Source organism: Carlito syrichta, unplaced genomic scaffold (genome assembly GCF_000164805.1).
Source record: "Carlito syrichta isolate Samal-C Ts95f unplaced genomic scaffold, Tarsius_syrichta-2.0.1 Scaffold302395, whole genome shotgun sequence".
Taxonomy (NCBI): domain Eukaryota; kingdom Metazoa; phylum Chordata; class Mammalia; order Primates; family Tarsiidae; genus Carlito; species Carlito syrichta.
In genome coordinates, this window is record NW_007246491.1 from 435,674 (window position 1) to 451,862 (window position 16,189).

At 37.7% G+C, this 16,189-nt stretch overlaps 1 protein-coding gene across 1 annotated transcript in view; it reads left to right on the forward strand.

The window, feature by feature from the left end:
- RNF144B (ring finger protein 144B) overlaps positions 1-16,189 on the forward strand; it is an 84,433-nt gene that overhangs the window by 31,883 nt on the left and 36,361 nt on the right. The window contains exon 3 of the mRNA XM_008056550.1: positions 11,453-11,557. Within this exon, the coding sequence (XP_008054741.1) occupies positions 11,453-11,557 (105 nt within the window). The remainder of the gene's footprint in view (positions 1-11,452; positions 11,558-16,189) is intronic.

Consider the following 16,189-nt stretch of genomic DNA (forward strand, 5'->3'; position numbering starts at 1 on the left):
TCATCTTTTATATGAGGAGTTTATTTGAAACTATTGTACAAAGTGTAAATAAATTGATTTGTTCTTTGTTCTTATCTTTTTAAAAAAAATACCAAAAATATTTTTTAAAAAATTAGCCAGGTGTGGTGGTACATACCTGTAGTCCCAGCTACTTGGACAGCTAAGATGGGAGGATCAGGAGTTTGAGGCTACAGTGAGCTATAATTGTATTATTGTACTCCAGCCTGGGCAACAGAGTGAGCCACCATCTTTTTAAAAAGTAGACCATAGACTAAAACTACAAAACTCTTAGAAGAAAATATAGGAAATTAGAAAAATTTTCCTGACCTTGAATTAGGCAAGGCATTCTTAGATAGGACATCAAAAGTACAAGCAACACAAGAAGAAAATAAATAAATTGGACTTCATCAAAACTAAGAACCTGTATACTTCAATGGACATAATAGAAAAAGTTAACCCACAGAATGGGAGAAAATATTTGCAGATCATATCTCATGGAAACATATCTAGAATATATAAATAACTCTTACAACTCAGAGATCAAAAACAAAAATAGCCTAATTAAAACAGAGCAAAAGAATAGATGATTCTAGATGGACATTTCTCCAAAGATGATGCATAGATTGCCAATAAGCACATGAAAAAAATGCTCACAATCATTAGCCACAAGGAAATGCAACACAAAACCACAATGAGATGCCACTCACACACATTAAGATAGCTATAATAAAAGAGACAGAAAATAACAAGTTTTGGTGAGAATTTTAAGAAATTGGAACTCTCATACACTGCTGGTGGGAATGTAATGATGAAGCTGTTTTGGAAAATAGTCTGGCAGTTTCTCAAAAGTTAAAGAGTTACCACATACCATATACACCCCTAGATGTACCCAAGAAAAATGAAAACATATATCCACACAAAAACTTATTTATAGCAGCATTGTTTATAATAGCCCCAAAATGGAGACAATCCAAATGTCCATCAACTGGTGAAAGTATAAGTAAAATGTAGTAAATTCATATGACGGAATACTAGTCAGGAATAAAAATAAAGAAAGTTCTTATATATGCTACAACATGTACAAATTTTGAAAATATTATGCTAAGTATAAAAAGCCAGTCATGAAAGACCACTCATTATATGATTATGATTCAGTGTATATGAAATGTCCGAAATCCATAGACATAGAAAGTAAATGGTGGTTTCCTAGGGCTGGGGCATGGAGGACCTTGGAGGGAAATGGGGAGTAAGTACTAATGGGCACAGAGTTTTTTGGGGGATTATGAAATATTCTAAAATCAAATATGGTGATAGTTGCTTACTATGAATATATGAAAAGACCATTGAATTGTAGACTTTAGATGGGTAAATTGTATGGCATGTAAATTATATCTCAATAAACCATAAATAAATATTCATGCCTAGGATTTCCCTTAGGAAATCTGAATTAATTTGTTTGTTGTGTGACCTGGGCATTGGACTTTTGGAAATCTCCTTAGATGATTCTATTAAACAGCTAATGTGGAGAATCTTGGCACTTAAAGCCATCAGTCTATTTTCTATGTGGTCTGTATGCCAGTGGCAACAACAAGACCTGGGAACTTACAAGGAGGGCAAAATTTCAAACCCCATCCCAGATCTACTAAATTATAAATTACATTTTTTAGCAGAATCCTCACATGATCTGAAGCATTTGAGTGCTTCTGGTTTGAGAAGCATTGTCAGTAAGGGGGTTGAATAGCAAGGCAGGTAAATGTTACCTTTGAAGTTCCTTGTTCTCTTCTCCTCTTACCCAGAGCTTCTTTTTAAGGTTGCCCTTCCCAGTACTGTCCCAGAGAGTTTCCAGTGTTTCTTGTCCATAAAAACATATTGGGCTTAGTTCTTTTTTTTCGGGTACTGCTAGGGAACCACTGGCTTGTCTGAATATATTCTCCTGTTGTGATTACTTGCGATAGGCACATTCTAGGGGCAAGATTTTAACCAAAGAAATAAAGGTTGAAATTTCTGATAATGTTGACAGGCAGAGTGAGTGACAAGAGCAAGTTTTTAGGGTACATAATTATATTCACCTAATTATTTAATTTTAGGTACTACAAAGGAGAAATAAAGAGTGCTTATAATTATAGAAGGGTTTGAGCAGGTCAGAGAAGGAATCAAACTTAGATTTATAAAGTTCTTTTTGCCTGTTGTGGGAATAATTAATTAGAAAGAAGCAAAAATAGATGCAGAAAGCCAGTGAATTGGCTGAGTAGAAGCCCAGGCATAAGGCAATGAATGGCACCTGAGCCTGGGGTGATGCTGGAAGAGACTGGAGGAGGTGAATGGTTCTAAGCAATATTTGAGAAATGGAGTGATAGATCTTGGGGTATATACCTATACTTGTAACTCACCTTTTAGTGGAGCAAGCAGTGAATACAGAAGTAAATATTTTAGGTAGTGGTAAGTTCTAGGGAAAAAAAAGCCAACTAAGGAGACTCTTAGGGGCACAGAAAGTTGATCTTTTTAGCTAGGGAAAATCTATCTGATGAGGTGACACTGAGCACAGCTCCGAATGAAGTGAGCTTGAGCCATCTGGAGGAAGAGCATTCCAGGGAGAAGAAATGGCAACGGTAAGAGCCTTACAGCAGAAGCAAGTCTGGCATGTTGAAGAAATAGTGAGAGGGCCCATATTCCCACAGTAAGATGTAACGGGGTGGAAATGAGGTTGAGCCATGGTAAGGGGTTAGGTAACTGAAATAAGATACAAATTCATTGGAGGTTTTGGGCAGGAGAATGAAATATGATTTATATATTTTAAAAGATATATAAAAATCACTTTGGCTGCTGGATGGAGTAGAAGCCAAGAGACCAGTGAGGAAGCTATTGCAAAAGTCCTCAGAAGAGATGACGGTGACTTTAATGGCTGAGGAGGGTGGTAGGAAGTGATTCAATTTGTGGCATGTTTTGGTTGTGGAGTTTGAGGAAAATAAGAATCGAGGATGACTTTTTTTTCAGATAAGCAGCTAGACTATTGGAGGTACCATTTGCTGAGAAGAGGAAAATTATGGATATAGGGAAGCAGGTTTGTTGTGTAGGTGGAATAAAAAACTCTGTTAAGTTTGAGATGGTGATGAGACAGCCAGGTGAAGATGTCTAGTAGGCATTTTGTGTACACGTGGGTAAAAGAGAAATCGATGTCATGGTTTCTCATCATCCAACTAGGTATTTGGAAATATCATTCTCAGAGATAGAAAACATAGGATGAGGACTAGATTTAGGAAGGAAGATCATGAATTTGGTTATATATTTGTTGCATTGGAAATTCCCATGAGCCATCTTAGGGTCAATATTTTGAGTAGCTGGATTAATGTACAGATTTGAGACTCATAAGAGAGGCTGGGACTGGAAGGCTGAACTTGGGATTCATTGACTTATCAGCCAGGAAAACAGAAGTTACTCCATGTCTTTCACAAAAGGATGTCTAATAAAGACAATTGGTTATCTAGGTGATGGAAGATTGAGAAGTCAAATAGGAAAGTTAAGTACTTGGATATTAGCAACAACAGGAGGCTACTATGCCCTGAGGATTGGTGGGACAAGAGGAAGAGATGGCATTACTAGAACCTAGAAGTTAGGACCATCTGGGTTGGCATTACTAGAACCTAGAAGTTAGGACTATCTGGGAAGAGCTAGAGTTATAATGGGAGTTGGGGCCATGGTGAAGGGGTTCTGTTCAGTAGGAGCTGGGAATGCAGCCCTTGCTGGAGATCATCATAGGAAACAAAGGGAAAAGGAGATAAATGCCCTGGCTCCTTCCCTCTTCCCATTCTCCAGTCTTTCAATAATGTTTCCCATTGGCCAAATCCCCTGGAAGCTAGGAAATATAGTCTCTGCATTACAGAGCAGGGCAGGTATGTGGGGAATGACCTGAGAGCAAACAGGCTGTGGAGTAGCACGGTTGGTTTTATCTAGATTTTAATTAGGTGGCTCAGGAAGAAAGTGTTGAAGAAAGAGAGTTTAGGTCCCATCCTGAAATTCTGGTGTTTAAAAGTTGAGTAGAAGCGGATGTAGAGATGTAACTGTAGTTTATTCGGGAGGCTGAGGCTGGAGGATTGCTTGGGCCTAGAAGTTCGAGACCAGCCTGGGCAACATAGTGAGACCATGTCTCTTTAAAAAAATTGAGTAGAGGAAAATTAGATAGATTGAGAAAAAATGACTGGAGAGGAAGAATGAAAATTAGAAGAGTGTGAAATCATGAAGACAAGGGAAGAAAGGGTTTCAAGAAAAAGGGAGTGGTTAACTGTGATACTGCTGAGAGGTCAGGAAGGAAGATATGTGCACTGGATTTAGTGACATGGAGCCACTGCAGTTAAGTGGTAAGGGAGTAATTGAGATGGAGTTGGTAAAGGAGTGAAGGAAGACAACTCTTTCAAACATTTAACATTGAGAAATGAAGGCAGTATATAGCCAGGGAGAAAAGTAAGGGAGGGCTGTTTTTCTTTGCTGTTTTATTACTACTTTTCTTTGATAAGGATATTTTAAACATGTTTTACTGTAGATAGGAAAAAATTCAAGACATAAGAAAGAAAATGGATAATGAATAGGTCAATTTCCTTTATGTTAAATTAGAAAAAAGAGGGAAAGGATGCATGAGTAGATGGGTTTGATGTGTCACTGATTGGAGCGGAAGGAGTCTGGTCACAAAGCTGGTACAGGTTGGGCATCCCTTATCCGAAATGTAAACCAGTAGTGTTTCAGCTTTCACCTTTTGAAAATGTGCATTATATTTACTGGTTTAGTTTCTCTAATTCAGAAAGGTAAAATCCCAAATGCTCCAATTAGTATTTCCTTTGAGCATCATGTTGGTGCTCATAAAATTTTGGATTTTGGAGCATTTTGGATTTTGAACTTTCAGAATAGGAATATTCAACTTATAAGTGGTAGATTTGGGCTTCCAGCTCCCAGGAAAGCCTGAGTGTCTACTGTGTGCCAGATTCTGTGAGAGGTACTTCTAGGGATCATGGTGAAGAGTATATACAATCCAGATCCTGAAGAAACTCCTGGGCTATTGAAGAGATTGACAAGTTCACGGTCACTTGCAATGCAGGATGCTAGGTGGTACATTGTTCAAGTGGGTGTGAGTACTTCAATTGTTGACATCAGGTGTTACCTAAGGTGGTGATAGGAAGATGGACAAGGAGGAAAAGTCAAGTCTTCTGGAGAATTAGAGAAGGGGAAGGAGATTGTAACATTTATTAAACTCCCTTTGGATAGTCTGATATTCTGATATGTCTCCAAGGGAGAATGCAATACTACCAGCCCCACTACCATTGAGAATCTCTCTATTCTCTCTTTTTTTGGGATGAATTTATGTCTTTCTTTTGAAGAGGAAAATAATCTCAACCTTAATGTTGACCAATTTTAAAATTACTTTTATTAAAGCTTTATTAAACTTACACAAACATAATACAAGGTACTGTTTAGACACATTTAGGCATATATCTCTTAAACAATAAGAACACCAGAATAAATGTACATGTTGAATATTGGCTAAAATTATGGAGCAATAATATGTAAGTTAACATTAATGTGATGGGTAATGTTAAACCACTCTTGGTGTGTTCCAGTGACTAAGTCTTAATGTTCTTGCCACTTTTCTCTGTTGGAATCACTAAAAATCTTGAATTGTACAGCTTTCACTGGGCCTAGATTCTTCTATTTTTTTCATCTGCCTGTGACAATGAAAGCATTCCTCCCTGGTAAAGCAGGATGGCACCACAAACAAGTGTGAGTACTGAAACTGGGTGGAAATAGTAAGTTTCCTTAGGAGGTCCAGGACATGCATTTATTGAGATCATTAAGTAAACAAAAAATGGAAAAATTCTGTCCTGTAAAGCTCATGGACTCTGAAGAAAACACCCTTGCACTCAGTTTGAAATGATCAGTGCTAACTGGGCATCAGGGTGCTGTGAGAGCAGATGGACTGAGTGTCCTGCCAGACTAGGAGTTGGGGCTGGGAAGGCTTCTGAACTAAGAGAAGCTGAAGGATGAGAACTGCAAAACTAAGGTCTCTCTTAAAATTGTACTTATTTATAGCTTGCTGTTTGATTTGAGGCTTCTCCTTTTTAATTATTTGGTGTCAGGTTTTCCTGACAGTGTTCTGATATCCCATGTGGTTGGCAAACACCTATGATGGGGAAATTGATCCTCATTAGTAATCTTATATTGGTAAAAACGCAATGTCTCCGAAAGAGTTTTGTTAAAAAAACAGTTTTAGAATCAGACTATACCAGGAAACAATTTCCTGCCTAGCTATAGATTGTTGATTTGCTTGAATATTTTTAAACCAGGATGCTTTTGGTGTGTTGATATCTTTTGAAATGAGAGCGATAACCATCTTGAGTTGTACTAACAATTTACTTCAACATCATTTAACAAAGAAGGCTTTATTCTTGGCTCATGTGTGGAGATCATAGTCTGAAGTGGATTAAACAGAATATTGGCCTCAATATGCGATGTTATTTAGAACACACTGGAGACGTTGTGATGTAATTGTGTACTGAAGCAGAAAAATATTAGTCTACATTTTAATGGAATATCCACTTCAACATACGCATTGTATCTGGAATGATGACAAAGCAGAACAGGCACCAAGGCCTGTCTGGGTGTTGGCCTTCCCCTCATCACCTTCCTTCCTACTCCTGTCTGAGCTAAGGATGGGGAAACCAACTCAGCTTCAAACCAGGCGGTCTGCCAGCCCTTCTTTGACCTCGGGACTCTAGCGCCTGCCTTTTCCTGGAGGTCAATTTAAGCTTTCAACTAGTGGCACCCATCACCTCCTTCCTCCCTATTCCCTCTTACCTTTCCTCCCCACCCTCATGAGGGTGGTCTCCAAAGGTCATATTTGTTTGGGGACTTTGTTTCTGTCTGCCTGCCTATTGTTCAGAAACATCTACTTCATTCTCCAAGTATGCTTTATGCTTGCATACCTTTTTCACTTTTAGAATATTTTAACGTATTTAATGGGTGGCTCTCCCTTCCCCTCCAAGCAGGCAGACAGTTGGTATTGTCTCATTAGCTGGAGAGTTTAATGACTTTCCCAGAATGCAGAGAATTTAGAGCTTGTGCTTTACTTGTATCAGTTCCACTGACTATTCATTTTAATGTTTTTTTTGATAGAAAGAAAACCTTTAAGAAAGGTATAATCTAGTGGCAGAGAATGGGGAATTTATAGTAAGTTAAACACACACACACACACACACATACACACACACAAATATATTCCCTCCCCATTCCTATGGTTTGTTCTTGGGTGAGTACATAGCAGGTTTATCTTAACACTATGACCTTTTTTCCCCCCACATCCACCATAATAGAGGAGAACACCTTATATGAAGAATGCCTGTGCCTTTGGTACCATTGGAAATTAACACTCTTGAAAGGGATCTAGGAGAATCCCTTTCCTGGGAAGATTCCACTGTATATAATTCTTAGACTTTCAGAGTTGGAAGAGACAATATGAGTCATCTGGTTTACCAGGTGTTTGGTCAAATCCTTGGTTAGATCCCATCTGAATCCTTGAGGGCTGTGGAGTGAGTTTGATGAACAATCCTTGTTATTATACATGACCTTTCATGGCCGAAAATACATTCCACCAAACCAATAAAGTAAAATGTTGACCAGTCAAAAGAAAAAGTTGTTTCTTTCTTTCTTAGGCCATCTTGGCTTTTGCAATGTTCTATTTGAAATATTTCCTTTAGAACTTATTAGCTATTAAGAAAATTTCATATTTAAATATCTTTTTTAATACTATTGTTTAATGGAATATAAGTTTTAAAATGTAAATACATGAGGGTAGTTTTCTTTTTTCTTTTTCTGTGTTTCTCTGTCTTTATTTGCAAGCTAGATGTCAGTTTTTTCTCCCAGTATTGTTAATGATTTTCCTATGTTTGGTTGCTATAATATGCACATGGAGTTCGTGTGAATCGTTTCAGTTCTCTCTCTCTCTCTCTCTCTCTCTCTCTGTGTGTGTGTGGGTGTGTGTTTAACCAGTGATATTGAAGAAGAGAGGAAGGCTTTGAGATTAAGTATTTTAGTGAACGCTAATAGAAGGCATATAATAAACCTGAGTACTTGAAAATTCAGTAAGAAGCCAAAACTGGGATAGGTTATTTTCCCTCTTTGCCTTTGAATGGAAATGCATGACCACATTGATTAAGCATCCTTAAGCGGTTATGCTGTAGGATTTCTTAACAACCTGCACTTATAAATCTCTATTTTGAGCCAGTGTTTCTCAGAATTAAAACCAAAGGGTATATGTACTTATACCCTGTAATAAGTGTATAAAGCTCCAACTTCTCTCCTAAAATCATGGGTCACATAATATTACTTGTAGCCAGGAGACTGTGGGAAGTTTCAAAATTCACTAGGTTGATATATTGTGGTTTGCACTGTACCTAAGAATATTATGTTAGCAAATGGAACATCCATTATAAGCTCTTGGGGAGGCTTATATTTCAACTTAGCAAATTTGCAGTATAAGTTGAAATGAGTTTTTCTGCCTATGAAGATTCACATAGTCTCTTAGTTCCTATTTAATGCTAAGCTCTTTCTTTAGACCCAAATAATTCTAGGGAGAGACTTGCATAGAGCCACCTGAGATGTTCTGTTACAAATATCTATTCTGTCTACACAGCTTCCACACTCTAATTCGTTTAACTGGTCCCCTGTAGGGAGTAGAGAAAGGATGTTTCCATAGGTCAAAGGATTAACATTTCCTCACAAAGTTTTTGTTAGACAATCTAAGACCAGGTGAAGAGGAGTAATAATATGACCTAATATTCTGCAATTTACAAATTTATGAAGGGCTTTCATATATAAAATTTCAGGTGTGTGTGTTTGTGTGTGTGCGTGTGCGTGTATGCATGTGTGTGTATGTGAAACTCTGTAAGGTCACTGTAACAAATATTATTGTCCCCATTTTTAAAATTAAGGGAAGCAAGTTTAGGTCACAGATTAAGTTGTTTTGCTATTGTCACCTAATGAAGTAGAGCTGGGTTTAGAACATAGATATTAGGATCTGAAGTTCATTGTACCATTCATTTTGTCTCAGGTATTTTCCCCTTGAGCCTGGAGATATACTTTTTCATTTTTTATTTTTTGAATTGGAGTCTCACTCTGTCACCCAGACTGGTGTCCAGTAGCCGCTCGACCTGCTGGGCTCCGGCGATCCTTCTGCCTCAGCCTTCCAAGTAGTTGGAACTACAGGAGTGTGTTACCATGCCTGGCTAATTTTTTTTTTTTTTATTTATTGTAGAGGTGAGGTCTCGCCAAGTTGCCCGGGGGGGGGGGGGGGTCTCGAACCCGCGGACTCAGGCAATCCATTTACCTCAGCCTCCCAAAGTGCTGGGATTACAGGCTGAGCCACTGAGCCTGGCCCTTTTTCAGTCTTTTTACTTGAATTTCTTTAAATGGCAGCTGGGAGGTAGAGGGAGGATCAGGTAGTAACACTGGCATGAGTGTGGTTGATAGAAGGCTGAGATGTTTTCAGAAGCAGAACAGGATGGACAGGCTTTTGCATCATTTATTCATTTATCCCTTGGTATGACATTCCTTTTTTTGTGAGCCACCTTTACTGCTCCTTTGGAGTTTTGCATGTAGAAATTTCCCCCCATATTTCCTTGCTCCTCTCTTTCTATGTTCCTCTATTCCTGGCACTGGAGACTACATTTGACAAAGTAAATCCTAGAGCAAGTGATGATTCACCCTTTTCTTGAACAATAAAGTCAAGGTTAAAATAGAGTATCTATACTGAGGTCAATAGTAAGGGAAGGATGACTTAAGGGGACTTCTGCTCCCAGATAACTTTTATTCCTAGTGATACTAAATCATGAGCATTTTCTGATGTCTTTAAATACCATTTGAAAATTTTTCATGATTCTGCAACATTCTGTTACACAAATTTAGCCAAACTTATTTAAGTGTTCTGCTATTTTGGATATTTAGGTTATTTTCTAGTTTTTGCTGTGATGAATATTATAGAAAATATTAACTCCTTGGAGAAGGGAACTGTTAGCTATGTTTAAGAGATACAAATCTGGTTTAAATGGTTTCCCCTAGACATTGGTTTTTCAGTACATTGTAATAGTCATTTCAATCAGATAAATATTTGGTTATTTTTCTGAAGTAATACAATAGTGATATTAGATTTATTTTCAGATGGGGAAAATGAATAAAGATGGTAAATGAAAGGAACAGATTTCACCATTATGTTATTATTATTCTGACCATAAAATCTTATTTAATGGTTTATGCTTTTATAAAAGGTTGGTGTAATGGCAATATTTTAAATTATTTATACATGAATGTATACATTTGAAAAATCTAAACCCAATTTAAAATAATCACCACTTTGTAAAAGTCATTACTTCATTGGCTAGCTTATGTAATGTTGTGGCGCATATGCCACAAACATTTGAACTTGCCTTTTTTTGGTCATGTAGGAAAGGGCTCACCAATCATGAGCAAATTAGTAGAAATGGACGAGCCAATTTTGAATTACTTAGAGGCTTACTTGCTGGAACTACTGCCTTAATTTCCTGTGGGCACATACAGATGGTTAGAAGGGGGAGGAAGAGGTGTTAGAAGTTTTGGTAAAGGTATTAGCCCCTCACATACCTTCTCAATCAGACTCACATCTCCATCCACTGCCCAAGATCCGGACACAGCAGATGATCAGCAGGCCAAGTCTGTTCTTGGTGTTCTCCCTCTTCTCTCTGGGTTTCTTTCCACCCACCCCTGTTTAATTTCTTCTTTCCTCAGATGACCAGCACCTTTATTCAACTTAATCCTCCTCAGCATGGCATCCACTATGGCCCATAATTTTGGGAAAGTCTCCTTTCCCCAAATTGTTTATCCCCAGTAAGCAGAAAGTCACCTGGCTTCCTCAAACTTGACATTATTTTTTTCTAGGTGCATTTGTATTTAAGAGTGCTCCTAGAAAAGCCACTGCCTTATTCTTACTTTGATACTGTTTGGCCAGCTCAGTGACTAACTCACAGTAGGCAGAATTCTATTCTACTTTAGGGCAAACTTTGATGGAGAGGACCACTAGGTAAAAGCAGAACAAGGAAGTCATATAAGTTAAAAAAAAAAAAAAAAGCAAAGAAGAAGGCCTTTACTATTAGAAAAGAGTGTTTTTTCTTTTCCTAAACTATGGTGGATGAAATGTGTGAGTATACTGGAATCTGACTTGAATAAACTCTTAGGATGAAGTCATACATAATTAATCACCTGTCTATGCATTCTTTCCAAGTCTCTTAGTAGTCATGCTTGTGGTAACTTATGTTTCTTGAGTACAAGAGCCCAAGACAGCCAATTAAGGGAGAAGAGGCAGTAGTGGTTCTGTTATATAACCTTGGTGCTACTGTAATGGGGTGGGTAATTGTCTGTCTTTTTTCTTCTCAACGTGTAGTGCCTGAAACAGTATATGCAGCTGGCAATTCGAGAAGGATGTGGGTCTCCCATCACTTGCCCTGACATGGTGTGCCTAAACCACGGGACCCTGCAGGAAGCTGAGGTATGGATGCCTGCCATCGTCTTTCCCTCTTTCCCGTTGATGTGATTTATTGGGATCTTGATTTTTTATGTGCCTTCTACCAAGGAGTCTGACAACAAAATGCAGAGGTTAACTTTTTAAAGGAATACTTTTTTGCTACATACCTTTGGATGCTTTATACAAACTACTAAAGCTGCCATTTGCCTCAGTTCTTGAGTGTTGAAGAAGCTCTAGAATAGGCAAAGGTGCTAGAAATAAAACTTACTAATAGTGAAATCTGGAGGCTGAATAGTGAATGGTTTTGTGAATATTTATACCTTAGAGATAGACCATAGATGTGCCAGTTATAGAAAATATAAACAATTGTGATTCTACAATGGCAACCTAAGTTGAACCATTTCCAAAGAACAGAGAGAGACCTTTCAGTTGATCTGTATCAGGCATCAGAAATGTCTTTGTTTTTGGGTGAGGTCTCCCATTTTTTAAAGACTGTAATTTATCTATCTCTTTTGTTTGCTCAATCACCGGCCATTGGCTTGCCCTCAAATCTGCCTTTTAATCTTTAAACCATGCTTACTTTAACTCAGAATATAATGAACTCTTGTCCTTTCTCGGGGGTTTTGTAAGCCTCTGAAAGACATCCGAAGAAACAGATGAAATAAATTATAGTTGCTTTCATACAGTATACTATCTAATCCTCTCAACAAACCTCATGAAATTGGGTATTACTTTCACATTGGAAAACCGAGGCCCAGAAGGTTTAAGTAACTTACCCTAAACTGCGTATCTAGAAAGTAGAAGAGATAGAATTCTAATTCAGTTCTCTTTGACTGCCATATTTATATAGCTTTAAGAGTAGAACTAGGTAGATAGATAGACTGTATGATAAAGGACTTGATAATTGGAACCTCAGTAGTGTGCCTGTGTGTGTGTGTGTAGATATAAATATGCGCATGTGTGTGTGTATATATATATATATACTCCACATATTTTGTTTACAAATATATATTCTTTGTAAGTAAAGCAGTCAGAAAGATGGTATAGATGATTTCTAACTAATCTGTATCTGGGTATTCTGTGTTCAGTTTATGGAATATCTGTTAAAGGATACAAATGAGAAGTGTTTTTTAGGGAAGCATAAGAGAAATACATAATGGTTTAGAAATAATTTATTTCAAGAATATCAGGAAATAATTTTTTTACAAAAAGGTAATATTGAATATGTAAATCCTGTCATGAGAAGTATTGTTTACTTTTGTGGTGATAGGGTTAAAGAAAAATTAGATTAGCTACTAAGAATACTGTTGATCTATGTCATGTCACTTAGAAATTGTTTTTAAATGAGACCCAGGTATTTGGTTACATCTTTCTATGCATAACCCTTCCAGGAAAGATGCTTCCTTTATGACTTGCTTCTCTGGTGTCTGACTGGTCAACAAGTGTTAATTAACAGCACAGTGTGCTGGGCCTTGTTCTAGGCTAGGATAGAGGGAAGAATAAGACAGGTCCACCAAGGCTATCCTTGGGAAGCTTCTGATTCAGCAGAGAGACAGTAAACAGAAAACATGTCAGATAAAAGTAAAATGCAGGAAATGAGGCAGGATGCAAGAGCTGGGTCTGGTGTGAAATCTTGTTGAATCCATGTATGCAAAATCTATTCAACATAAATGAACCGGATAGTAAGATGAAATCTCTAAACAAGTCTGACACCTGCACTTGTATGTTTATTGCACTATTCATAATAGCAAAGTCATGGAATCAAACTAAGTGTGCATAAATGACTGATGGAGTAAAGAAAATGTAGCATATATATACCACAAAATACTATCCAGCCATGGAAGAGAATGAAATCATGTCTTTGCAGCCATATGGATGGAAATGGAGACCATTTCTCTTAAGTGAAATAGAAAATCAAATACTGCATGTTCTCACAAGAGGTAGCTACATAATGTGCACACATGGAAATACAGAGTGGAAGAGTAGACATTGGAGACTCCAAAGTGTAGGGTGGGAGGGTTGTGTAGGGGTGGGAGAGATAGGAGGATGGGAGGGATGTGAGAGATGAGAAATTACCTGTTGGGTGTGATGTATACGAATGGGGTGATCATTGCACTGAAAGCCCAGACTTCACCACTACACCATGTAACAGAAATGCACTTGTGGTGGTCCCTGGTGGCTTGTGCCTGTAGTCCCAGCATTTTGGGGGGCCTATGTGGGAGGATTGCTTGAGCCCAGGAATTTGAGACCAGTCTAGACAACATAGTGAGCCCTTTTCTCTACAAAAAAAACATTTGTACCTCCCAAATCTATTAAAAAAACCAAACCTATGAAATTAATTGGAGTCCTATATCTATATTTGTGCCATTCAATTCAGTAGCCACTAGCTACATGTGGATATTTAACTCTAGATTAATTAAAATAAAATATAATTTAAAATTCAGTTCTTCAATTACACGAGTCAACTGATTTTGAGTGTTTAGTAGCCACATGACTACCAGATTGAGCAGCATAGAATAGAACATTTCCATCAGTTCAGAAAGTTCAATTGCATAGTATTGTTCTAGTCTTTTCAGTAAATGGTAGACATTAGCTACTCTCATTTTGGATATTGAATGTTAGAGCTAATGTGTCTAAACAAGTGAGTCAAGACTAGCCATAGTTTTCTCGCAGTTCTCTAGAACAGAGCTTATCTTCTGGTTTTCTTTGTATGGATATTTTCTCTTTGTAATCCCACTTTCTTTTCTTATCCTTTTCCCACTGTATACATTCACACTCAGACTTTCCTGTTTCTGGTTCTCTTAATCTGGTTTTACTGTAAAAGCAATTTTACTTTTAGGCTTTATTAAAACCAAACAAACCCATAATGGCTCTTTAAAAATTACAAAGTATCTTTGAAAAAAGTAGAACAAAAACATATTTCAAATCAAATTGTGGCATTTCTTAAATTTTCCAAAGTCTTTTTCCTCATTAGATGAGTAAGAAGCCACTCCAGGGCATTGATGGAACATGTCTATACTTGCTGGCTTTGCTAAGACCCTGACCAAAAGATGGGCGTAAATGTACAATCATCAAGTGTTCTTAACCAATTTCCTATTTTTTTTTTCAGAATGGTTAAAAAAAAAATGTGACAGTGGTAGTGATTGTTTCTCATTTTGAATTAAGAACTCATTTACATTATGCTTGACTGGATTCTATCTCCATGACTACTACTTCCTTCTACCTTTAAAAAAAATTATTTAATTATACAGGTAACACACAATTATGCTTTGCTTGTTGAAAATAATTCTAGTTAAGGCTGGTTCCCTTTGTCCCACTCTTATTTATGCTATATGTCATTGTTCATCATTCATTGTCTTGCAGAATACATTTAGGTATCACATGTCTTCATCTTCAAAGGAAACTAAGAATTTAGGCTCTATTCTCTGAATGCTTTCCCATGCAGGTCTAGCTTACACAATTGGCTCTGTTTCATGTGCCTGCTTTCTTGATTCCTACAAATTGGCTCAGCTTGGCTCTGCCTTTTAACTTTTATCTGTCAAGAATAGCCTTGTTAGTGGTTAGTGAAGCATTTAATGCCCAGTTTAAGTACAGTCAGCCCTAAGGATCCATTGGTTCTGCATATGTGGATTCAAATAACCAGAGCAAAAATATTCAGAAAAAAATGCATTTGTACTGAACATGTACAGTCCTTTATTCTTGTCATTATTCCCTAAATAATATAGCATACCAGCTATTTACCTGGCATTTACATTGTATTAGGTATTTTAAGAAATCCAGACATGATTTAAATCATATGTAGGGATGTGTATAGTTTATTGTGCAAATATGACACCATCTTATATCAGGGACTTGTGCATCCCTAGTTTTAGTATCTATGGGAGGTCATTGAACCAATCCCCTGCAGATACTGAGGGACGACTATACTGTTTCCTTATGTGGAAAACTATAGAAAGTGGCAGTGTCCACTTCAGTGTCATGGAAGTTGGTGAGAAATAGTGACTCGGGAGGACTTGAGGCTAGAGGTGAACCCACTGGGATCCAGGGAAAAGTAAAACTTTCCTTTATTGCATCATTTAGTACTTTCAGTTGTTGTTCTGCAGAGTTTTTCCAATGTACTTGATCTAGGAATCTTGTCCAACATGGAGTTGTAAAAGGCAGGACACGACACAGATTGTTTATTCTGATAGCATTCTTCAGGCAAAGCTCTTGCTTGAAAGTTAATAGCTGGATTCAAAACAGTTATGTCTGGGTCGGGCATGGTGGCTCACTCTTGTAATCCCAGCACTTTGAGAGGCCAAGGTGGGAGGATTGCTTGAGCCTGGGAGTTTGAGATCTGCCTAGGCAACATAGTGAGACCTTGTCACTACAAAATATGAAAAAGTTTGCTGGGTGTGGTGATGTGTGCCTGAAGTACTAGCTACTTGGGAGGCTGAAGTGGGAGGATTACTTGAGCCCAGGAGGTTGAGACTACAGTGAGCTATGGTTGTGCCACAGCACTCCAGACTAGCTGACAGAGACCCTGACTCAAAAAATAAAATAAAATAAAATTTAAAAAGTGATGTCTAATTAAAGCGGTTTCCGCATAGTGTTATGGCTGTAGCATACCATCACTTCCTGGGGGAGCCTGAACCATTTGTCTGGGCTGTGTAAAGT